This window comes from Gymnoscopelus braueri (assembly GCF_963280865.1).
Source record: "Gymnoscopelus braueri genome assembly, chromosome: 5".
NCBI lineage: Eukaryota > Metazoa > Chordata > Actinopteri > Myctophiformes > Myctophidae > Gymnoscopelus > Gymnoscopelus braueri.
The window spans coordinates 9,545,789-9,570,130 of NC_137606.1; the positions used below are offsets into that span (position 1 = coordinate 9,545,789).

General features: G+C 41.5%; 3 protein-coding genes across 9 annotated transcripts in view; 1 reads left to right on the forward strand and 2 right to left on the reverse strand.

The window, feature by feature from the left end:
* The window catches only part of LOC308085076 (tsukushi-like), a 147,164-nt gene that overhangs the window by 116,119 nt on the left and 6,703 nt on the right, over positions 1-24,342 (reverse strand). The gene's annotated exons all lie outside the window — the stretch shown is intronic.
* LOC308085066 (glycerophosphodiester phosphodiesterase domain-containing protein 5-like) overlaps positions 1-24,342 on the forward strand; it is a 116,254-nt gene that overhangs the window by 29,352 nt on the left and 62,560 nt on the right. For all 7 annotated transcript variants that reach the window (XM_080428107.1, XM_080428106.1, XM_080428105.1 and 4 more), the window contains exon 2: positions 11,533-11,717. In XM_080428107.1, coding sequence (XP_080284233.1) covers positions 11,601-11,717 — 117 coding nt within the window. In that variant the 5' untranslated portion in view covers positions 11,533-11,600. The remainder of the gene's footprint in view (positions 1-11,532; positions 11,718-24,342) is intronic.
* med17 (mediator complex subunit 17) overlaps positions 20,948-24,342 on the reverse strand; it is a 167,454-nt gene continuing 164,059 nt past the window's right edge. The window contains exon 14 of the transcript XR_013933139.1: positions 20,948-21,004. The gene's annotated coding sequence lies outside the window, so the exon portion shown is untranslated. The remainder of the gene's footprint in view (positions 21,005-24,342) is intronic.

Below are 24,342 nucleotides of genomic sequence, written 5' to 3' on the forward strand. Positions count from 1 at the left end.
GACAAAGGAAGCCAAAAGGACTACTTAATTATGCACCATGCAGTATTGACTGTACTTACTACAGCTTGGAAGCTTCAATCATCCCTTCCAAGAAATAGACACCCAGCTCATGGTTTAACTACTGAGCAGAATATCTAAAGTTGCAGTGCTCATAAGACACCAGAGGAACAATGCCAGATTTGCTACTGTATCTGCTCAGACCCACCATAGCAAGACATTTGAAGAGGAAAACCCCTAAATGCTTAGCACCCACCCATGTCATTTAGCATTACACTTTTTCATGTCAAGGACCCCCAAATTGACACTTATTAGCCCGCGGACCCCCATTTGAAAATACTAGAGGTTTGGGCTGCTTTGTGCTGTCAGGAAAGATTGCAGATGGAGTAATGTGGTACATCTGGCCACTCATCTTGAATGGCTTTGGTCCTTGTCTTTTGAACTCCACTATCTTACCAGTGACATTCTTGGCTTTGTAGAAAGATGCTGTGGCCAAAAAGAAGGAAAGCTGCTGTGGCTAAAATGTAGTAAGAGATATTTATGAACCAGGACGGCGGCCTTTGTCGGCCTAGTCCTCTCCTCCCCTCCCCTCCCCTCCCCTCCTCTCCTCTCCTCTCCTCTCCTCTCCTCTCCTCTCCTCTCCTCTCCTCTCCTCTCCTCTCCTCTCCTCTCCTCTCCTTTCCTTTCCTTTCCTCCCCTCCTCTCCTCTCCTCTCCTCTCCTCTCCTCACCCCTCCCCTCTCCTCCCCTCCTCTCCTCCTCTCTCCTCCCTCCTCTCCTCACCCCTCCCCTCTCTCCCCCCCTCCTTTCCTCACCCCTCCTCTCCTCTATTCCCCCTCACCCCTCCTCTATTCCCCCTCTTCTCCTCACCCTCCCCTCTCTTCCCCCTTCTACTCTCCCCCCTTCTCCTCTCCTCCCCTCCTCTCCTCACCCCTCCCCTCTCCTCTCCTCGCCTCTCCCCTCCTCTTCTCCTCTTTTTTGGGTACTGTGGCTAAAATGTAAGAGATGTATAGCTCTGCACACACGTCATGCGAAGTCCGGTGTAAACGTTATGCGAAGCCCTGCCAATCAATCAGTCAAGCTGAGGGTCTGATTGGCCTATCAGGGAAGCCTTCTCTGCACACACGTCATGCGAAGTCCGGCATAAACGTCATGCGAAGCCCTGCCAAGTCAGGTGGAGGGTCTGATAGAGTCTATCAGACCCTCCACCTGACTTGGCAGGGCTTCGCATGACGTTTATGCCGGTCTATCAGATAGACCAATCTGGGAATCAGTCAAGCTGAGAGTCTGATCACAAGGTGGGGTAAGAAGCCTAAATAATAGCCAGAGCTCTGATCAATAGTCTGTGGCAAGTTTGGAGGCAAGTGGAGTGATCCTCTGCTGACCAACCCCGGACGTACTTTGGAGGCCTTGTCAATTATAGTAGTATAAGATAAGATAAGATATAAGATAAGATATGCCAGGGACCCCCATAAGAGAAGATTTTTACGGGTCTAGCAGTGATTCTCAACCATTTTAATTTCAAGGACCCCCAGTTTGACATGCATTAGGCTACGACCCCCATTTAATGGCATTTCTATCTCTGGGACCCCAATTTATATTGTAAAATCAATGTTAATTTAACTCTGAGAGTGTACAACTGGAACTAAATGGATCCATTTGTACACTCTCTGAGTTACAGACCCATAAGGGTCCCATTTGGTTCCTAACTCTCTATCATTTAGCTGGGGACCCCATGGGACTCCCTCAAGGACCCCTGGGGGTCCCCGGACCCCACTTTGAGAACCAATGATTTAGTAGAAAAAAGAAAACCGTGAAATGGGCACCAACACTTTGGGGACTCATTCTTTCTATAGCTCAATAAACCTTCCACTAAGACTGTCAGGATGAGTTTCCTGACAATGGGTAGCATGGTACTGATACTGCCAGTTTGGTGGCCAGACATGGAAAAACATATTCACTTTTTTGCTGTAAAATGCTTTGGATTCATCAATTTTCTTTAATGGTATATAGAGAAACCTCTTATCTCCTATATATTTCCCATATTTTTTTTATTTTTTTAAATGCCCTATACTTGATCATACTACAGCTTCACACAAAAGTATCAAAAGTAGCAGATCCACAAGCTCGAGGCGCGGCACGATGCGCCGCGTTTGGAGCTTGTAGATACAAGGTTTCCACTCGACAGAGACGATGTACAAGGTAACGAAGCAACGCATCATCTTGTTGAGTTTCGGCACCCAGCATTAATTTGCCTGGGCTACTGCATGGGTGAAATAGGCTTTCTCTCTCCCTTTCTCGTTTGATGTTTGGGTTGCAACATCATCTTTTTTTGTATCCACCCCACAGGTATTATTAATGGAAAAACGGATGAACACATTAACTATAACTCTGCAGTGTAAGAAATTGCTTTATCTGTGCCCGTAGCTACTGAGGCAAATCTGTATCATGCATAATGCAGGGTTGTACGGTTACAGTGATTATCCATGATGAACTGGTTTATCTAGTGTGCTTGACGTTTGACAGGGAGGTTGGCCCTTTTTTCTCGGTATCGGTCTATGCTGGTTCACAGGGATGTAATGAAAGCTTGTGACATGGAATTAATGCATGTGTTATGAGTTAGCCAATATTGTATTCTTTTGAAAGCTGAATGTTGTTGAATCTAAATGCTTTTTCTATTTCAGCCATTTAACATAAGCCTAAGAGTTAAGGTCCTTACACACCGGGGCGAATTCTTCATGCGAATAAATACGTTTTTTTTAAAAACCTTATAAAGTCAATGCAAGCGTCCACATCAGTTTCGCGAAGCGAAAAAGCGTCTTTTAATTATTCGGAACGAGTCAGAATTTTGCGTATATTCGCATATTCGCCGGTGTGTAAGGACCTTTAGTCTGTAGTTAACATAAGCTTAAGAGAGTTTCATGTTTCTTTCTGACATAAATTGTACCCGTTAAGGCTAATGTCAACTGTGAATTTTGAAGCCTTTTTTTACTGTGTATTGGTTTTAAAGAAATCATAAAAAGTGTTTATTTGTGAAGATTATCTTTTTGAACTAAACGTGTTAATATCATAAACCTTTATTATCTCTACAAGGCCGGATGGCCGAGTCCGGAAATTATGTTTTCACCCTTGTCTGTCTGTGTGTCTGCAATCTGGGATCCCAGGTAAAAAAAAAGGAAAAACAGTGCCCCCAGCGTTTTTCACTTTTCAATAGCCATTTAACATCACAGAATCTTGCACTTTCTTACCTCACTTTCTTACCTCTTATCTTATCTAATTATACTACTATAATTGACAAGGCCTCCAAAGTACGTCCGGGGTTGGTCAGCAGAGGTTCACTCCACTTGCATGACGTTTATGCCGGACTTCGCATGACGTGTGTGCAGAGAAGGCTTCCCTGATAGGCCAATCAGACCCTCAGCTTGACTGATTGATTGGCAGGGCGTCGCATAACGTGTGACGTGTGTGCAGAGCTATTGTACATCTACATCACTTACATCTACTACATTTTAGCCACAGTACCAAAAAAAATCACACCCAGTGTGAAGTGGGCGGTGTGGTCATCACAGTGGTCATCATAGTGATGGAAGCTCACTTAAAAAAAAAATGTATTTTTGGAAGTCCATAATCTTATTTATAGGTTATTAATGTCATCATGTGTCTCGCTAGCCAATCACAGTGCTGAATAGAGTCAGCCAATAGAGTCAGCCAATCACAGTACAGCTAACTGGGCCAGCTGGGCCAATCACAGTGCAGGAAACTAATACTAATGAGATGTCCCAACCCCACTTATAGGGGCGGCTACACCGCCCAAAAATGTTTTTTTTAAAAGTGCATCGTCCTATTTATAGGTTATTAATGTCATCATGTGTCTCGCTAGCCAATCACAGTGCTGAATAGAGTCAGCCAATAGAGTCAGCCAATCACAGCACAGCTAGGGGTGTACTAATGAGCCAATCACAGTACAGCAAATGTGTACTAATGAGGTGTCCCAACCCCACTTATAGGAGCGGCTACACCGCCCAAAAAAAGGAGGAGAGGAGAAGGGGGAAGAGAGGGGAGGGGTGAGGAGAAGAAGAGGGGGATTAGAGGAGAGGAGGGGTGAGGAGAGGATGGGAGGGGGGAGAGGAGAGGAGAGAGGAGGGGAGGGGAGAGGAGAGGAACAACTGACAACATTAAACATCTAGATCAATCAGAGAAGAGGAGGATCAGAGGAGAGGAGGGGTGAGGAGAGGATGAGAGGAGGGGGGAGAGAGGGAAGGGGTGAGGGGAGGAGAGGAGAGGGGGGGAGGAGAGGTGAGGAGAGAGGAGGGGAGAGGAACAACTGACAACATTAAACATCTAGATGTGAGGGCCGCCAACCTCAAAGCGGTGAGGAGAGGATGAGAGGAGGGGGGAGAGGAGGGGAGAGGAGAGGAGAGGAGGGGAGAGGAGAGGAACAACTGACAACATTAAACATCTAGATGTGAGGGCCGCCAACCTCAAAGCGGTGAGGAGAGGATGAGAAGAGGGAGAGGAGAGGAGAGCAGAGAAACAATTGACAACATAAAACATCTAGATGTGAGGGCCGCGAAAATTGGGATAATATTTTACCATGAGCGCAATCGTATATCAAACAGAATTGTGTGCTGAGTATCACAGTGCATCTATTACAGTGCATCTCTACTGGTTCATAGTCATCTTGACCTGCACTAGTGCTGAACCTTAGCTACTGCCTAGAATCACTGCCCACAAGTGAATCTGCTATGGGTTCCCTGCCCTCGTCAGATTTCCAATGCTTTTTTACAATAGAGATTTTAATTATGCAGGAAATAAATTCTGTGGTTAACATAAGCCTATGAGAGTTAGTCTGTGGTTAACATAAGCCTAAGAGTTAGTCTGTGGTTAACATAAGCCTAAGAGTTAGTTTGTAGTTAATATAAGCTTAAGAGAGTTTCATATTTCTTTCCAACATAAATTGTACCCGTTAAGGCTAATGTCAACTGTGAATTTTGAAGCCTTTTTTTACTGTGTATTGGTTTTAAATAAATCATAAAAAGTGTGTTTATTTGTGAAGATTATCTTGAACTAAACGTGTTAATATCATAAACCTTTATTATCTCTACAAGGCCGAATGGCCGAGGACGGAAATGATGTTTTCACCCTTGTCCGTCCGTGTGTCTGTGTGTCTGCAATCTGGGATCCCAGGTAAAAAAAAAAGGAAAAACAGTGCCCCCAGCGTTTTTCACTTTTGCATTTCAATAGCGCAGCTCTGAATCTGTTCTTGAGAAATTAGTGTGTCTGTGCCTGTCCATCTGTGAACGCCTACTCTCTGGCACCACTGGAAAGCAATTAAGCACTTTAACCATTATTTTATACTTTGGCTATTCAAAAATAGCAGATATACAAGCCCATAATCACTTCGTGCCATGCAATGAGCCTGTAGATCTTAAACGTTATGTATTTTTAACTCTAATATTTGCTTCTGGGGGTCCCTGGAACAAAGTATTTTTGAGATGGGGGTCTGCGGCCACATGCACAATTTTGGGGGTCCTTGACATGAAAACATTTGAGCACCACTGATATAGCAACATAAGTTTTTTTTCCAGAAAACTCTTAGGATTTAGAAGACATTTATAGAATGGGCCTCAGGTCTTAATGGGTTAAAGTCTTCAGTAGCAATGGAGCTACATCACATACGTAGCCCGTCAAGGACCCTTGGGGGTCCAGCTGGGGTGAAACAGCTTCTAAGGGGGTATACCTCCTTAACACGGAGCAGTTTGGCTTAATAACAGGATGCAGGGCCTCTTCTACAGATGCAAATGTGCAGCTGCTGCACAGAGACCAAGATGACTGGACTGGAGGCGGATGACTGTAATTAGCGTCGATGTTAAATTAGCATCGATGTTAAAGACTGCTGAAACGTTTAATTTGCATCTACTTAGCCATAAGGTTAACTATGGTGCAATGGCTACTCAATTGGTGCACTTTGATTTAAGCCCACTCTCATGGCAGCCACACAGCTTTGTGTATGGTTGACTGTACCTTCCTCTTTGGGGGCCTGTATGCATTTTTCAAGTTGGAAGTCCTAAAAGGAAACCTAATTACCAGTGGTGGAAAAACTTAAGTAAAAGTATCAATACTGCAATGTAGAAATACTCTGGAATTCAAAATTTACTTGAGTAAAAGTACAAAAGTATTGGTATCAAAATGTACTTAAAGTACCAAAAGTAGAAAGTACTCATTCTGCAGAATGTCTCATTTCACAAGTTTTCAAATGCATACAATGTGTACAAATCCTTTGAAAATAGCAGATCTACAGTACAAGCTCACAAGAGCTTGTAGATCTGCTATTTTCAAATGGCCGATCAAAATCTACAAAGTAACTCAAATAATTGTAGTGCAGTAAAAGTACTAACCACTAGTAATATTTGCGTCTGGGATGTAGTGGAGTAGAAGTAAAAGTACTGAAAATTTGAAATACTCCAGTAAAGTAAAAAATACCTCAAAATTTTACTTAAGTACAGTACCTGAGTAAATGCACTTAGTTACTTTACACCACACTGCCTATTACATACATACACTAAACAAGTCACAGAACAATTAAAACATTAAAACTGATGACGCCAACAACACAGTTGGTGTCATTGGGTGCAGAGCAGCTATCTGTGTAAGATAATCTGTAAGTTAAAACTACTTTGTACTGCATATTCCGCTAATAAACATATTTGGCCCTGTTTCCTCTGATCCTTGACCCTGTTCCCAAGGGCTCCAAACTGCTGCTATTACACTGAAGTCATTTATGCTCTGATGACAGCGAAAGGCTGTTTCATATCCTCAGATTGAATGGAGGTGTGTTTTGCTGTAACATGCTCCTTCCTGTCCCTGGAGACCAGTTGGGATCACATTTGTGATGGCAGTCAGCAGGGCCATAATGTCATTACTGTTATTATGGCTGATTACCGGGTCCTTAGTGCTGAAACATTTTCAGCACCTTGCTGCAAGTACCTGAGTAATTTAGCTGTGATTAACTCACAGCAGACACCATTGTGTCTGTGAATATCATAGTTATATTATCTGTGGACCAGACATCCCCCCGCCCATTGGATGTTGCGTTCATGATATATGGCGATATATATATATACTGTAGGCCCCACCCACAAATATCAGAAAGCTATTGCAGACAAACACTATACAGTATCAAACAGTGGTGTAAAGTAGCTAAGTACATTTACTCAAGTACTGTAATTAAGTACAATTTTGAGGTACTTTTACTTTACTGGAGTATTTCCAATTGTCTATAGTTTTACTTCTACTCCTCTACATCTCAAGAGGCAAATATTGTACTTTTACTCCACTTTAATTATATGAAAACTTTTGTCACTAGTTACTTTGCAGATATAAATTATTACATTATAAAACATACATTAACCACTTTAGCCCTATTTTATACCTAGCAGATATAAATTATTACATTATAAAACATACATTAACCACTTTAGCCCTATTTTATACCTAGGCTATTTGAAAATAGCAGATCTACAAGCTCACAACACGTCGCGTGAGCTTGTAGATCTGCTATTTTCAAAATAAATTGTACTTTTACTTTTGGTACTTTAAGTACATTTTTCAAGTAAATTTAGAATTTCTGGCTTTTACTTGTAACGGAGTACTTCTACATACTTAAGTAAAACATTTGAGTATTTTTTTCCACCACTGGTATCAAAACCCTGTTTGGCAGCAAACAGTGGTTGGGCTATATGTCAATATAATGTTGAAATAGTGATATGAGACTGAACTTATCATTCAAATTGAATGAAAAGGACATAATTGTCCCTACCTTTTCGGTCATATCCACATAAGTGTGTGTGTGTGTGTGTGTGTGTGTGTGTGTGTGTGTGTGTGTGTGTGTGTGTGTGTGTGTGTGTGTGTGTGTGTGTGTGTGTGTGTGTGTGTGTGTGTGTGTGTGTGTGTGTGTGTGTGTGTGTGTGTGTGTGTGTGTGTGTGTGTGTGTGTGTGTGTGTGTGTGTGTGTGTGTGTGTTCTTCTTCAGAACGCACCAATCCCAAACACATTGTCATATACAAGAGTCACTTTACTCAGGCTTTTGGCACATAGTTTTGTTCATTTTTGTAATTGTAAGGCGTCCTTGGGTTTTTGAAAGGCGCTGTATAAATCCAAGTTATTATTATAATGTTTATATTATCGTTCTCAAAATGTTAATATCTTACTTGGACTGATTGTGGCATCATAGAGATAGAAAGTTCTCACAGTTATGATACCTCTTGGCCTTGGACATTGACAGAGTGTGTGCTGGAAGGGATATTCACAATACAAATATTTAGTAAATGGGCTACTTAGTGATGTAAAAAATAATCCATTCATAGATTAATTGCGATGCGGACATGGACGATTATGAATCCATTCCCAAATGTCAATCTTTATTTTATTTATTATTATTATTTTTTATCATATTTCTAATTGCACAGAGCAGCAGCCAGATGTATATGTTGTTCTGTGTATCTGACTGCTTGTATTGACTGATGAAAAAGTTGCCATGTTGTGCAGTAATATAGAAAAGTGTGATGCATTGTCGAATAAAATTATTTCAAGTGAGGGCAGTGCCAATGCACACCTCTACTACTTGGTTCATCAAGCCGTTTTCAATTATGATTAGATTTTCCACTCAGCCACTGCCAGTGAGTCACTTGCATGCAGCAGGCTTTTCAAGCATAATATTGAAATGGTCAAAGGTTACATTCATCCAAATATTAAGATATTTATATCTAGGGACATTACATAACCAAAGATATGGCACTGATAAGCACAATGAGTAACAAGGATATCTATCTATAAATGCACGGAGTATCTGCGTGCATGTCTGTGTGCCCATAGGTTGGGATTTGTAGTGAGCCCCCCCCCCATCCAGTTATTACACTGGCCCGGGGCACAGTCCCAAGAAAGATAAAATAAGGAGAAAAGCAAACATAGGACACTACAAAGAAGACTAGACTAGGACAACAAGAACTAGTAGTAGTAGTAGTAGTAGTATTTTATTTTGATCTTAGCAGGGTACATTAAATGTATTCGACATATCATCATATCATATCATGTATGATTAAGATCAAAAAGGAGTAGGCTGAAGCCAATGGCTTATTTTGCCTATCCCTTTGCACACAAAACAAATTGACGTAAAGGAAAAAAGAAAAACTACGAAAACAAGAAAAAAACAAACAAACAAACGAGAAAACTGACAAAAGAGAAGATTAACACAACAGAGAAAAAAGAAAACAAGACAAACTCTATTCTATAGCAGTGGTTTTCAACCTTTTTCATGGCAAGGACCCCTAAATTGATATGCATTTGGCCGCGGACCCCCATCTCAAAATGTTTTGTGCCAGGGACCCCCAGAAAAGAAGATTTGTATTAAAAAATGCAAAATTCTCCAAAAATGCAAAATTCTTCAAACACTTGCACGATTTTTTGAAAATGTAAAAGAATAGCAGATCTGTATTATATATCTGCTATTTTTGAATAGCCGACGTATACAATATGGACCTCTGACACAGCCATAACCGTATGAGGTAGCCTGTGTGGAGCTTCAGTCTGACATTGGCTCCAGTGTAGGCGATTACAAGGGGGAGGGGATTAGAATTTCCCTAAACCAATCCTAAGGGATCCCCACCCCCACCTCCGGCTCTCATTGGACAATACATTTTGTACCGAATAAATCCCAGGTTCACATTTACAACACCAGACCAAGAGGCAGTCCACTCAGAGAGTGGGCGGGGTCTATGGTCTGGAACCAGGCTATAGAGCATCGCAGTTCCCGCCCACTTCCTGGTTTTTCGTGGTGCCGGAAGGAACAACTCAATGCATTTTTCCCATTGACATTTCCAAAAATATTTATATCTATTAATTTAAGCCTCGAATCAAGCCATCATGACATGACATGAATCATGACCATAAAACGTTTTTTTCTGTGATTTTATTTTATTTTATATTTAATTATATGATATACTATATTTAATAAATACCCTTTGTTTTGCCGTTTTCAAAAAAAAATAATCACAGAATCAAACGTTTTATGGTCATGATTCATGTCATGTCATGATGGCTTGATTCGAGGCTTAAATTAATAGATATAAATATTTTTGGAAATGTCAATGGGAAAAATGCATTGAGTTGTTCCTTCCGGCACCACGAAAAACCAGGAAGTGGGCGGGAACTGCGATGCTCTATACGTATAAGGAGTTCCCAATGCAGCTACGCTCAAACATGGAGTGTGTTGTCTAAACCTCAATGTGTCGTCATGGCATCAGCTGCAAACAAATCAGTCAGCTGTTGAAGTCAGCTCTGATTCGAAAATAACTCCCACGTTTTTGAAGTGGGGTTTGACCGTCAAATCATTAGATTGAGGTTAGATCTTATGCTGCACGTAGGTGCTGTCCTTTGCTCACTTGTCTGTATTTAGCCTAGTTGTTGCTGTTTACAGTACACTACTTACTCCACTTGCACCCGTTGCTAGTTTTTGCACCATAATGTGATGCAATTTCGGTTTGGTATCTTCTACGACTTTATGTTACATTTGTGTGTCCATACTCATAGCACAGTTATTTACTTTCCTTCATAATGTACAGTGAGCAATTTCCAGCAGTCCTCACTCATGTGGAAATAAAGACAGGGAATTTAGCACATCTGAGTAATGCAGACCACAGCTAACTAATTGTGTGTCTATCTTTCCTTCTGAGGCCCACTTGAACATCTTGAAAGAGTTGGAGGCCCACCTGTGGGCCGCGTGGAGTTTTCAGAGCACGTTTATGTTAATGATCAATCAATGGATAGTGTTCCGGCTCGGATCAGGTCCTATCATGTGTCTGTCGGTATCAGTGACGGTTATTAGTCAGTCACGATTATCTCATTAAAACCGGGAAACGCATCTGTGCAACCACTTCAACCATTATTACATACTTTGGCTATTCAAAAATAGCAGATCTACAAGCTCATAGCCGTGCTACGAGTTTGTAGATCTGCTATTTTTGAAGAAAAAAAAATGAACATTTGTGCAATTTTTTAAATATATGTATTTATATTATAGCAAACATTGTTCAGTCAAATCGTTGCTTCTTGGGGGGGGGGGGGGGGGAACATTGAGGGGGGGAACAACAACATTGAGATGGGGATCCGTGGCTAAATACATATAATGTTGTACAATATATATTTTATTTTTTCACATTTGTAGAATCCCCAGAAGCAAAGATTTGAGTTAAAAATGTTTTTTTTTTTGCAGATCTACAAGCTCAGCGCGGCACCATGAGCTTTATAGAGCTGCTATTCTTGAATACAATAGCCAAAGTATAAGATAATGGTTAAAGTGGTTAAAATCTAAAATGACATGCTGCTTTCCCAGTCTTAATGGATTAAGTGGATGAAGTGTCTCTTATTATCGGTATCACAATTTCAAGGCTTAAAAGAAAAAAATACCCTGTCATATTTTTTCACATGAACGTTTTTATATTGTTTTATCATATCATATCATATTTTTGTTTTCCTTCCAGGGATCCCTGTGCTGTCAGTGTGATGTTAGAGGTCCTACGGGCGGGGCCAGAGGACTGACTGAAGTAGCATGGTGAAGCACCAACCCCTGCAGGTCTACGAGCGCCAGCTATGTCTGTCATGTGTCACCGGGATCTATGGCTGCCGCTGGAAACGGTACCAGCGCTCCCACGAGGACACTACCAAGGTGAGAGAGTGACGGCAACCCTTTTGTGTCGGTGTGCTTGTGCAATGCACTGGAAATGATATGATAGCTTGCTGTAAGTGCAGAGACATACAGTATTAGATGGATGGATAGACAGACAGACAGACAGACCGACACATACTGTACATTCATGCATACATACGTACACATGCATTTATTGATTGATTGTTGGGTTCCGAAGTTTGAGACACGGCAGCAAATCTGTACAGCTGGCTCTGCGATGGACTAAAAAGGTTTCACCTGGTGGGAGCGCATCGTGCCACATGTGGTCCTTCCCCGCAGCTGGCCTGGGTTTGGGGGTCCAGCCTGAGGCCCCTTTGCTGCGTGTCGTCCCGTCTTTCTTTCGCGGCTTTATTGTCTCGCTATCGGCTAGAAAGAAATTATTAAGGGAGAAAGAGATGAAGAGACAACCCACTAATTATTTTATTTTGCCATTATTATCACAATTATTATGTTTGCCTGCGCACCCAACCAGTCGGTGTGTTTTTTTCCAAATGAAGGAGTAGAAGGACCTAAATATTTGTTTCATTTACGGTCTGTCTCGGGGCGTAACGCTGTCCATTCTTTTTACAGTCTACCCATGACCTCATGTTTCATGAGCAGGTAGATGCTCGCACGACAGGATATCCTGCTTTTGATGACAATTCCCGTCCAATGCAAAATGGTTTTACAACATGTCTGATTAACACAGTGCTTTGTAGTGAAGCAGTCCTTGCTTTCACTGGCCCATCATGTCAGCTTCCAGCAGACTTATTTTCCGTAGCTCTTTGCAGCACCTTTCTAAAGTTTATTGTGTCCAATTTGTTTTAAATGCAGTGTACAGCTCACATTTATGCATGCCTGTGTGCTCATTGGTCTGCAACTGTGCATATGATCAAATTATACTCACAGATGTAACTTTAGTTTTTTTGGTAAATATTTCACTCTCATTCAAATAAGTTAAAATTGTTAAAATGTCCTGCTTGTTTTGGGTGTTCTAAGGCTTTGTATTTACGTGCTTCTGTATTTTTTGGCAAACATTTGCACATGAAGACAAACCTTTTCAGGCCTCGACCCCCAAAAAGAATCATATTTTAACTGGGGACCCCCCACCATAATCAGATTTTAACTCGGGACCCCCACCCAGACAAGCACTTGGAATTGTAGAAGTTGAGGCATTACATTTAGTCTGACATGGTTCCACAGATAAATATTGTGAAAATAGCAGATCTACCAGCTCACAACGCGAGGCGCTGTGAGCTTGTAGATCTGCTATTTTCACAATGTTTGCCTGTGTGTGTGACTGTGTGTGTGTGTGTGTGTATGTGTGAATGTAATGCACAATCATTGTAAAGCGCCTTGGATAAAGGTGCTATATAAATGCACCATTGATCCCTCATCATAGATACAGTATACAGTATAAAGAACAATTGCCCCTCAGCACAATAACCTTGCAGGCTTATATACCAATACCAGATAACCTTGAGCTTTCCGCAGTGAGGTGAATGAGACGTTATTATAATGTCCTTTCAGTTCCAGTTGTCTGTCAACTCCCGTGGGGTGGGCGGGGGGGGTTCTTAGTTGTTTTGGTTTGTCTCGTGGCTTTTTGGTCTGCCAGGAACTGCAAGTGATTACGGAGGGGGGGGGGGCGGGGGGGGGGGGGGGGGGTTATTACTTAGTAAGTCACGATTAAGTGGATTATGTGTCTCTATATCAAATATTGTTGTTGGACCACGGACTGTGACATTCAACCCCCCAAGAAATATCCCCAAGCTGCATCTCCAGGTAGGCCTGTCACAATTATTACATAATCGCGTAATCACAATTATTTGAGATAATCGCAATTATTTTGCATAATCGTCATAATAGTTTCCATGTTGAAAAATGTTCATATATTTTCAAACTTCCCAAAAATAGCAGAAATAGCTGATCTACAAGCTTACAACGCTTGTAGATCAGCTATTTCTGCTATTTAGAAAATTATTACTTTGTATATTTTAAGTTATTTGTCATATGCCCTGTGCAATTTTTCATTACGAAGCCTAAAAGGCAAACAGAAATCAGGTTTTTATTCATATGTTCCAATGTAAATCGCGAAATATTTGCGTGACAATTAATCGGCATCTTAAATGTGTAAATGTAAGGGCATGTTGCTAGACACGCATCACTACCCAGCATGTCGTGCGCCTCCCGTCTGTATTATATCCAAATGCATGTTTACTAATAATAGGTATGAGAGGAGCACAGGCAGCGTGTTGGAACCAGAACCGCATTCGGCTCAGGATGAGCTGTTTGTTCTCACCCCAGCCTTCCACCTCACCTCCTCTGTCTCCTCAGGAAGACAATGTATAGGCAGCCTTCCGCAAACAGTTTGGAACAGCCCACACACACATTTAACATCTTTATTTGCGTTCTCATTTAACAAGAAATTCTTGAACACAAACAATAGTAGACGCACAAACTTGGTAAAACTCAACAAGTATTTCAGGATACAGATCACAGATACAGGAAGCATCGCCTCCTCCATGGCGACTGCCAATTATCACAGACACTGAACATAATTTAGCCAATGTCCTATTAGCTCTTGGCTTGGCCTCTCACAACTGATTTATGGACATTACAGAGGCTTCCAAATATGAACACAAGCAGTTTACATTTGTAACCAAGTTGTATAATAGCATCCTTAAGATGTTGGTACTGAAGCACCTTGGTAAGGAATGCCTCTTCCAGGCTGTGGTCAAATGTACATCCACTTCCAAAATGGTCACTTCTCTACTGTCCTCATCAACAACAACATCTGGTGTATTAGCTGTGACATCTGAAAAGGCATCATTTTCATTATTGCGCATGAACATGGCAGTTGAAACACAAGAGTGCTTATACATTTTGGCTGATGAAACATATGAACTTATTTCCTTAACTAATAGGTCAACAATTCTATCGTGCCTAGCAATGTACATTCCCTATACATAGGGAATGTACACCATCTTCCAAGCAGTTCCAAGCCTAGGTGAAAGCTGTGCCCCATAACCCCCACACGCGATCCACTGTGAGCTTGTAGATCTTCTATTTTTTTAAATCGACTATTTTAGTTTTTTGTAATTGATTAAATTGCGCAGTTTAACTGTCGCACCCCTAGAGAAATGGACCCTTACCATCTCTCAGAGGTCAATTACACTTGAGGATTTGACTGTACACACACAAAATCGCCTAATCACTATTATTAGAGATAATCACAATTATTTTGCATAACCGTCATAATCGTTTCATGTTGAAAATGTTTCATACATTTTCAAACATTTTTTTAAAATAGCCAAAATAGCAGATCTGCAAGCGTCGCGACACGGTGTGAGCTTGTAGATCAGCATTTTGAAAGTTGTATAGAATTCCATAAAGCGTGGGGCCATAGTGGCTGAAAGCACCATAACCTGATTTAGAGTTTATTCTAGCTTTAGAGAGGAGACCTTTATCTGATGATCTAATGGATCTGGTCAGTGCATATGGACCGAGCATGTCTTAAACACATAGGAAGGAGTTAAGCCATTGATAGATTAAAAACAATAAAGAAGCACTTTAAAATCAATTCTTTGTTTCACTGGGAGCCAGTGAAGAGAAGATAACATAGGAGTGGCCATAAATGGCTTTATTTTTAGATTTTTAGACACGTTTGTTTACATTTTGATCAAAGTTATTAAAACGTTACCAGACCTGAATTAAGTCAATGTTCAATCAAGTCAATGTCAAAAACACAATGAAATCGTTAAATGGCAGTTATTCGTGTGACATTTAATCGTCAAGTTAACATTTCACGATGGTGACAGGACTAGCTGGGCCACCGTGTCAAAGGCAGTGCAAAGCTGATTCTTTTTTGTCTTTGTTGGCAGGAGAATTGGACACCGCTGTGCTCTGTTTCCTGTTGTGCATGGCTGTCTTTCAGGCCAGCTGATAGGCCCTTGCTGAGTCAGTGTTCTCTCTCTGTTCACCATGCTCTGTGTCTTTGTTTTGGTTGCGGAGGCGGACAGAGCTGGTCTTGTACCCCTCCCTGCACATCATCATGTCAGATGTACTGTCACTGTGCTCCTTTATTTTGAAGATACACAAAAGCAGGGTTCATCTTTTGTTAGTAGTTAACACAGCAACATTTTAACCTGTCACGGTTGCATACTGTCTGATCAGTTGAAGTTGCTGAATCTGTGTGTTATTTTCTATTTTTTTAATCTAGTTTAGGCCAGTGGTTCTCAACCTGTGGGTCGGGACCCCCAGTGGGGTCCCCACATGATTTTGGATGGGTCCCCAGATGACTGTGAAGTGTCAAGTGACTTTTAAGAGCTTTTTAATACCTCAAGTAAGAAAAAGGCCATTACTGCATCAAAAGTAATCAACTTTATTATACAAACTGGTCAAACATTGGCCAAATTGTCAAATGATATAAGAAAGAGGCAACGCCTCGTGTTGTGAGCTTGTAGATCTGCTATTTTCACAATATTTATCTGTGGAACCGAGTAAAACAAAATTGAATGCCTCAACTCCTACATTCCAAGTGCTTATCAGGGTGGGGGGTCCCCAGTTCAAATATGATTATTTTGGGGGGTCCCCAGTTCAAATATGATCTTTTTTGGGGTGTGAAAAGGTTGGTAACCACTGGTTTAAGCTACCGTTATCCACCAGGATACATTAGCATTTCTCCTTAATACATTTCAAATTACATTACATTACGGTCATTTAGCAGGCGCTTTTATCCAAAGTGACTTACAATAAGTGCATTCAACATAGGTAGGCAAGAAAACTACTAATCACCAGAAGTCTTAAGTGCATTCTCTTCTAAAACAAGCAACTAAGAGTATACCTAGCGCCAGTGTTGCAATGCTGAATTGGAACGTGGTTGCACTGTATTTTAATGACGTGACACGCACATCGCTTAACACCTACACTACAGGTCACACAATGGACAATTGATATGCATCTAGGCTCATTCCTATCTTAATTTACCTGTTGTGAGTCGGGAGCCTTTGAAATTTGTTGAGGTGTGAATTTAAAGTAGTTTTAAATCTATGCGTGTGCCTGCGCGTGCTCCTGGTCAAATAGGTTCCTGCACGGCGTGCAAGGCCATCCTATGAGCAATGCAACCCTGCCTAGCAGGGTAAAAGTGCAATATATCAGCTATACCTACTTTCTTAAACAGATGAGACAAATAGGAAAATTAAATGAGCAAGAGCTAAAACCAATAAGTGTATCAAATAAAAAAAGATCCAATAAAACAAGAGCTCGTACAAATAATTGACAAGTAGGCAAGGCTAAGAGGAAGGGTCAGGGTAGTGTTTCCTGAAGAGGTGGGTTTTCAGCCTGCGGCGAAAGATGGGCAGTGACTCTGCTGTCCAGACATCAGTGGGGAGATGCCACATCTCCTCCAACATCCATGAAATTAAACTGTTTCGGAACATGAATCTGACAGTTAATCAGTTTTCAGCACTGGGAGTTACACAATTCCAGGGTGTTTTGCATTTAGTGGTGCAACAGTTATCAATTTATTATGCAAGATTATTTATTTATGTATTCATTCATTCATTCATTTATCTATTTGTTTCTTTATTTATTTAGAAAATGCCTAGACTGCGTTTTATGCTTCTCAGAATGTCCTTTATCTAAAGGACCATACTGGCGGCCTGCCATGTTTAGCCCATTGACTTGACATTACTGCCAACTACTTTACAAAGCATACAGTAGGATCATGTTTTGTTTGATATTCCAGAAAGCCATTACATTCACTTTATTTTAGTACAGTACATTGATTTAAAAAGCCTATCCGTAAATAGTACCTGGAGAAAACATTCATTCAAATGAAACTCAAAGGCCTAGGATTTATAAGCAATTATGTTTGGTCAACATTGACTTAATTATTCAGGTCTGGTAACGTTGTAATAACTTTGATCAAAATGTAAACAAACCTGAAGTCTAGAAATAAAGCCATTAATGGACACTCCTACTTTATCTTCTCTTCACTGGCTCCCAGTGAAACACATCATTGATTTTAAAGTGCTTCTGATTGTTTTTAAATCTATCAATGGCTTAACTCCTTCCTATGTGTTTAAGACATGCTCGGTCCATATGCACTGACCAGATCCATTAGATCATCAGATAAAGGTCTCCTCTCTAAACCTAGAATAAACCAGGTTATCTAAATCAGGTTATGGTGCTTTCAGCCACTATGGCCGCCGCTTTGTGGAATTCTATAGCACTTGAAGTATGGTCTGCTACAGCCGTATCCTCAAGCAGACTAAAGACCTATCGATTCTCACAAGCTAGGTTTGAAGTGTGTCCTATTTATTTTTTAACGTACTGTCTGTCACTTAATTATAATTCATTGTTGTATTTTAATTATATGTTATTGCCTTTTTTATAAATAATATGTATTTTTTTGTCATCGCTGACCTTTGCATTTTCTGTTTTCATTTTACGCGTATCGTATGAAATGTGCTACATCAATACATTTAACGTAGGATTTAACCTTTTTGTGCGATTTATATATGGCCATAGTTGTGAATAGAGTAGACTATGGACATTTTCTTATGACAATGACATGTATTGACACTGGTATGGCCCTTTTAACTTAGCAGTAGCACATCCTAGGCCATTTCCAAGGTCACCAACATCACAAATAAGTAATGCTAAACATTAAGGATTGGTGTCCATAGTTTCCCTGCAATTTTTGCTATGATCCTCAAAGGATCATACAACTAAGATTATTTCCACGATTATTTCAAACTTTTGCCTCAATTATGATTAATGAACAAATATTAGTTTTTTAACCCATTAAGACCGGGAACGCGTCTGTCTGTGTAATTAAAAAAATCTTTGGCTATTCAAAAGCAGATATACAAGCTTGTAGCTCTGCTATTTTTGAAAAATCGTGAAAATATCTTTTTTTGATATTTTTCGAAAATCTGTTAGGATTTAGATTATTTTCTTTGACTCGCCTCAGGTCTTAATGGGTTAAATAGTGAAATTAGCGTCACAAACAATGCAACGCATGCCGAGTTTGTAGATCGGCTATTTTAGAAAATGCCACCCAGTATACAGTACACTTAACGTCTTAACCGATAGGCAAGCTCATGATGTCACACGGCTGCATCTTTAATGATGGCATAATCTGTGTAACCAATCAAGGGCAGGTATATCGGCTACAACACGTAACTTGACCGGGAGCGAATCACTGAAGTGTGAGAACACGGCAGTTCTTTTTTTGACTTTGAAACCAGAATCCTTCATAAGCCAGCGGTTCTTCTGAATAGGGAGCTGCTATTTCACTCTTTTCTCATCCCGGTCGAGTTGTGACAGACGGTCCAGCACGCCCGCTTGTTCTTTGTTCCTTTCGCGTGTGTGTGTGTGTGTGTGTGTGTGTGTGTGATGTGGGTTGTGAAAAGCCTGTCCACGTCACTCTGAAGTAAGCCGATCTGGTGTCTCAGTAATAATTGAAAGTTTTTCCATTTAGACAGTCTTTACCTCACGCTCACGCACAAAGGCTTCTAAAATAGCAGCAGAAATGCTTCCCTTGGTTTACTGACCCAGGAAGCACATGGACCCCTCGCTGACCAGGAATCTACATGTCTCCTCTACACTGCCCACCTCCCCCCCAGGCGTTCCTGCTAACTCAGTGAAGTTTGTCTATTTTCAGCAAACCTTCGTCTATTTTGGCCTATCCGTCTATTATGACATGCCCAGACTAGAGACGCACAGGTTCATGTGGTTAGAATGACAAAAACCCACTGCTTGACATGCCATTATCATGTATTTTCTGTGTGTGTGTGTGTGTGTGTGTGTGTGTGTGTGTGTGTGTGTGTGTGTGTGTGTGTGTGTGTGTGTGTGTGTGTGTGTGTGTGTGTGTGTGTGTGTGTGTGTGTGTGTGTGTGTGTGTGTGTGTGTGTGTGTGTGTGTGTGTGTGTGTGTGTGTGTGTGTGTGTGTGTGTGTGTGATGATTTTGAAGTTGTTGTTTTTTTGTTTTTATTGTCAAATAAAATCAAGACTGTAGACCATGTGAAACACACAAAAAGTAGTAAGTTGATCCTTGGAGAGATGTTCAAGCTCCAATTGATCGTTCTACGTTTGCATAGAGGGGTACCTCTGCCTGTGGAGAAGTACTGGTCAGATGTCGACTGCATCGCCAAACTGCCCAATGAGCCCTTTCCTTTGATTATAGTCATTGGAATCCAGAATAGCCCAGGAAGGGGGCAGATGGAATCAGGCAGGATTTCAAATGAAACCTTTTAGAATAAGATTGTTCCTTAGTTCCTTCCTCTCTCTGCTTCTCTGTCTCTCTCTCATCAAGGATGTGATTTCTGTCGGCGGAATGAACATGCAATTTAGGAGGATGTAATCGTCTCTGTCTGTTGGAAACCTCATATGTCCAAAACCTCGAAAAAGGGCTTTTGCAGATCTGCTACTTTTGATGCTTTTTTTTGTGTGACACTGTAAGTATGATCAAGTAGGGCATTTATTGGCCCGGACGGCTGGCGTAGCGGTCCGGGCACCAAGCCTAGACAGCGTGTCGCGGGTTCGAGTCCCGATCCCGACGACCTTTGCTGCGTGTCACTCCCCATCTCTCGCTCTCTCCCCATTTCCTGTCAGTCTACTGTACTCTATCAAATAAAAAATAAAGTAGGGCATTAATTTAAAATATGGAGATAAGAGGTTTTTCTGCCTGACAGCAGTGGGCACTTTTATCCTCTGAGTGGATGCTTTCATTGTGATTGAACCATTCACACTGACAGTGTTGGTTCCATGTTCTGTCTACTAACCTACAGACAACATGAAAGGGATTATATTCCCTTTGTTTTGTATTTATACTGTTTTATACTGCTCGCTTTTAAAGGTTCTATGACATTCATTTTCACTTTTTTTTATTTTCTATGTTTTTTGGGGGACCTCAATTACACCTAAAAAATCACACCCTGTGTGAAGTGGGCGGTGTCTTGCTAGCTAATCACAATACTGAATGGAGTCAACCAATCATGTAAAAAAAAAAAATACATTTATTGAAACACTCTTTATGATGGACGGAACCATAACTTGAAAAAAACCAATTTATGGTTTTTTTCAAGTTATGGTTTCTTATATAGGGCTATGCACATGTGTCATGTGACACTGGCCAATCACAGTCCTGAATAGACTGTGATTGGCCAATCACAGCGCAGGATAATTGTACAAATTTCCTGGGCCCAGATCACAGCGCAAGATATTTGTAAATTTTTCCAAATCTCACTTATAGGGGCGGTTTCACCGCCCAAAAATCTGAACTTTGAACATTCAGTGGATTTTCTGTGGTCTGGGGTTTTCTGAATAATTAGGCTGAAAAGTAATCTGTGCTTGGCCCTTCGGCAGTGAGGTCACAGCCGATTAATCCCGCCCACTCTCCTCCTCGCCCCTACCCTCCCCTATCCTTTCCTTTGGGGGGGGGGGGGGGCGGAGCAGAGGCGATGATTGACAGGCAAAATCCCTCACCAGCGACACCCGCAGGCAAAGATTTCGTTTTTCATTGCAGTTGAAAAGGCTTTAGAAATGTGAGAGAAACAGAGGTTCGGAAAAACGCTATAAAACGGCTTGAATTTGGGAAAAGGTGAAAAATATAGTTGGGAGTGTCTGCACATGGCAATGATCGTTGCCCATGTGCAAGTTCAGATCAATTGCTGAACGCACTGAGGAGAAAAACCCGGTCTGACAGACAGACAGAGGTTTGCTTAATTATAGTTAGAAGATTCCTGACATCCCCATCTCTGCATATGTTGTCCCTGTCTCCTTTTTCCTCTCTCAACACGCCCCCCCCCCCCCCCCACACACACACGCGCACACACACACACACACACACACACACACACACACACACACACACACACACACACACACACACACACACACACACACACACACACACACACACACACACACACACACACACACACTCTCACGACATAAAAAATGTGTGTCAAATGAATCCACCTCTACTGTCAGTCAGAACGGCAGCAGTTAATGATCCATGGGACCCGAGGCCCTTCATTTCTTTGCCATGAATCATGAAGAATGTCTGTCTGTATGGGATCCCTGGTCCCTGGTGGTGCAGGTGTTTTTAATCACATTTAGACTGTGCATCCATGTCTTGTGTGTGTGTGTGTGTGTGTGTGTGTGGAGTTCCATGTGGGATTAAGTGTGTGTGTGTGTGTGTGTGTGTGTAATCCTGTGTCCACATGCATGTTTAAGTTGATTACTTCCTTGGCCTACTGGCAGCATGCACAAGAAATGTGGCGGCACACACACACCCTCTTCAAGACAGCTCACCTCCGAGGACCCATGCCATATAAAGTGTATCTAGTATAAAAGTGATATAGTGGTTAGTTGATCATCTTCTGGATCCACGGTTTGGCTCCATTGTGGATCTCCTGTGACATCAGTCGACTCTTCTGAGACATATCTATGACATATGTATGGTATGACTCTAAAAGTTACTTCCATTATAAAAAAAATCACACCCAGTGTGAAGTGGGCGGTGTGGTCATCACAGTGGTCATCATAGTGATGGAAGCTCACTTAAAAAAAAAAGATTTTTTGAAGTGCATAATCCTATTTATAGGTTATTAACAGGGGTGCACATAACTGGTGCGCAGGTGCGCATGCGCACCCAAAATAAATAATGCGTGGCACATCAGACGACGCAAGGCGCTTTTGCGTACCAACAGCTGGGACAGGAATTTCCAAGCTTTTATTTTTTAGCAAAACTAAAAAATAAAAGCCTGGAGATCGAGGCTAGGAATTTACTTCCTGAAGCCACACTCACACAATCACGCTAAAGCACGCGTCGGCCCCATGTACAGCCATTGCAGGAGGAGAGTACGCATGCTGCACGTGATTGTGTGAGTGTCTCGCATCGCCTCGCATTGCCTCGCTGCGTGCACGCAGCCAGCAGCGGCTGTTAGAGGCACTCGTCACCGATTATAAACGCACCGTAATGGTGCAAAATATGCCGTGAACGTCCCAATCTGGCGGATAAAAGCAGCGCAGCACAGGGCACCAACCTTCACCAAACGGCATGAGAAAAAAAAACGGCGAAAATCGGCGGAATTTGGAAGCAGAGTGTCCTTTTTTCTCGCGCAGCACACACCCCCCCCCCCCCCCCCATTTGACAAAACTGTCCGGTGGGCACCGTGCTGGGCTGATCGCTATTTCCACAAGGACAAAGGAGATGTTACCACACTAGGACTGTTACCACACTAGCTGACATGACCACTGCCAGAGAGAGAGGAAGAGTTATGACCAAAGGATAAAGGCATAAATAATCCAGGTCTTTAATTCAATGGGCTGAAATAATTGAAAACACACCGATTGTTCAGGGTGTGACTGTCCATACAGTGACGAGACACATCCAGATCTGACCCGTATAGTGTGAACACCTCATTCTTATGTAGACAGCTTAGCAGTGAAATATTGATCGATCAAATAAGGAGATCAAATCATTTTGGAGGCACTAAGAGAAATTGAATTTGGCCCACAATAACTCATACAAAAATCAATGCATTAGAAGTAGAGCAAAAGATAAGGTTGCTTATAATGATAGCCACCACCACTGGTGGTGGATCACTGTGGGAATTGACCCAGTCATACTCTGGTAATATAAATGTTATATAAAGGCATGTGTACTGAGTGACAGTGCTGCTCATTTGTGTGAGTGTGCGTTTCCCTGGAACACTGTTTCTTAAACAGTGGGTCAGGACCCAGTTTTGGGGGACGGGCGAATTTCTATGGGTTGTGAGTAAATATATTTATTTATTTTTTATTTCAAAATAGTTTTTTTTAAATGTTTTTCAAAATAATTTCTGAAAAAAAATATAAAATCTAAGACATTCTATATGATCTGCTATTTTCACTAGTGTGGGTCCCAGGGAGACATCAAAGTTCTGTTTAGGGGTTCAAGCTAAAAAGTTTGGGAACCACTGCCGTAGGACCGATGGGCCCCATGACGAACATTTTCAGTCACCTGACATGAAAGAGGCGTTGCTGCAGAAGCGTTCCGTCACTTGGGCAAGTCGGGGCAATTGCCCAGGCATTAAAGCTCTTGCCCAATCTAGCTGCTGAAAGACGCAGGCCAGAAAAACGAATTCTGCTCCTCCGACAACACTAGATACATTACTGCGGTAACGTGAGCTGCCGGCCACGAACCCCTGGGTTCCAGGGGTTTAGCCATTAGAGATTCTGATTTGCCCAGTCAACATTATCAAGCACGCTACGCGGGTACGTTGCTGTGCCTTTTTCACCACATGGCCTTGGTGACACATGATTAGGTTATACTATTTTAGTTTATAGTTTATAGTTTAACTAAGTTATAGTCTTATAGAGCCTGTAACTTAAGTGTGGTTCTGAGGTGCTGACTTTTCCTCTGTTTCTTGGACATTTATTATCTTATGAAACCCTGTACTGTAAGAGCTTTGTTGGGGTGCCGATTTCATCACAATTTAACCTCTAAAAATAATACTGCTTTATAAAACTTTCGCACTATACTTTCCAATTGTATACAGTAAAGTTAATGCATTTTGTCATGCTTTTTTGGGAATAGTCACAGTTAATGTGGAACAATTGGAAATGTACA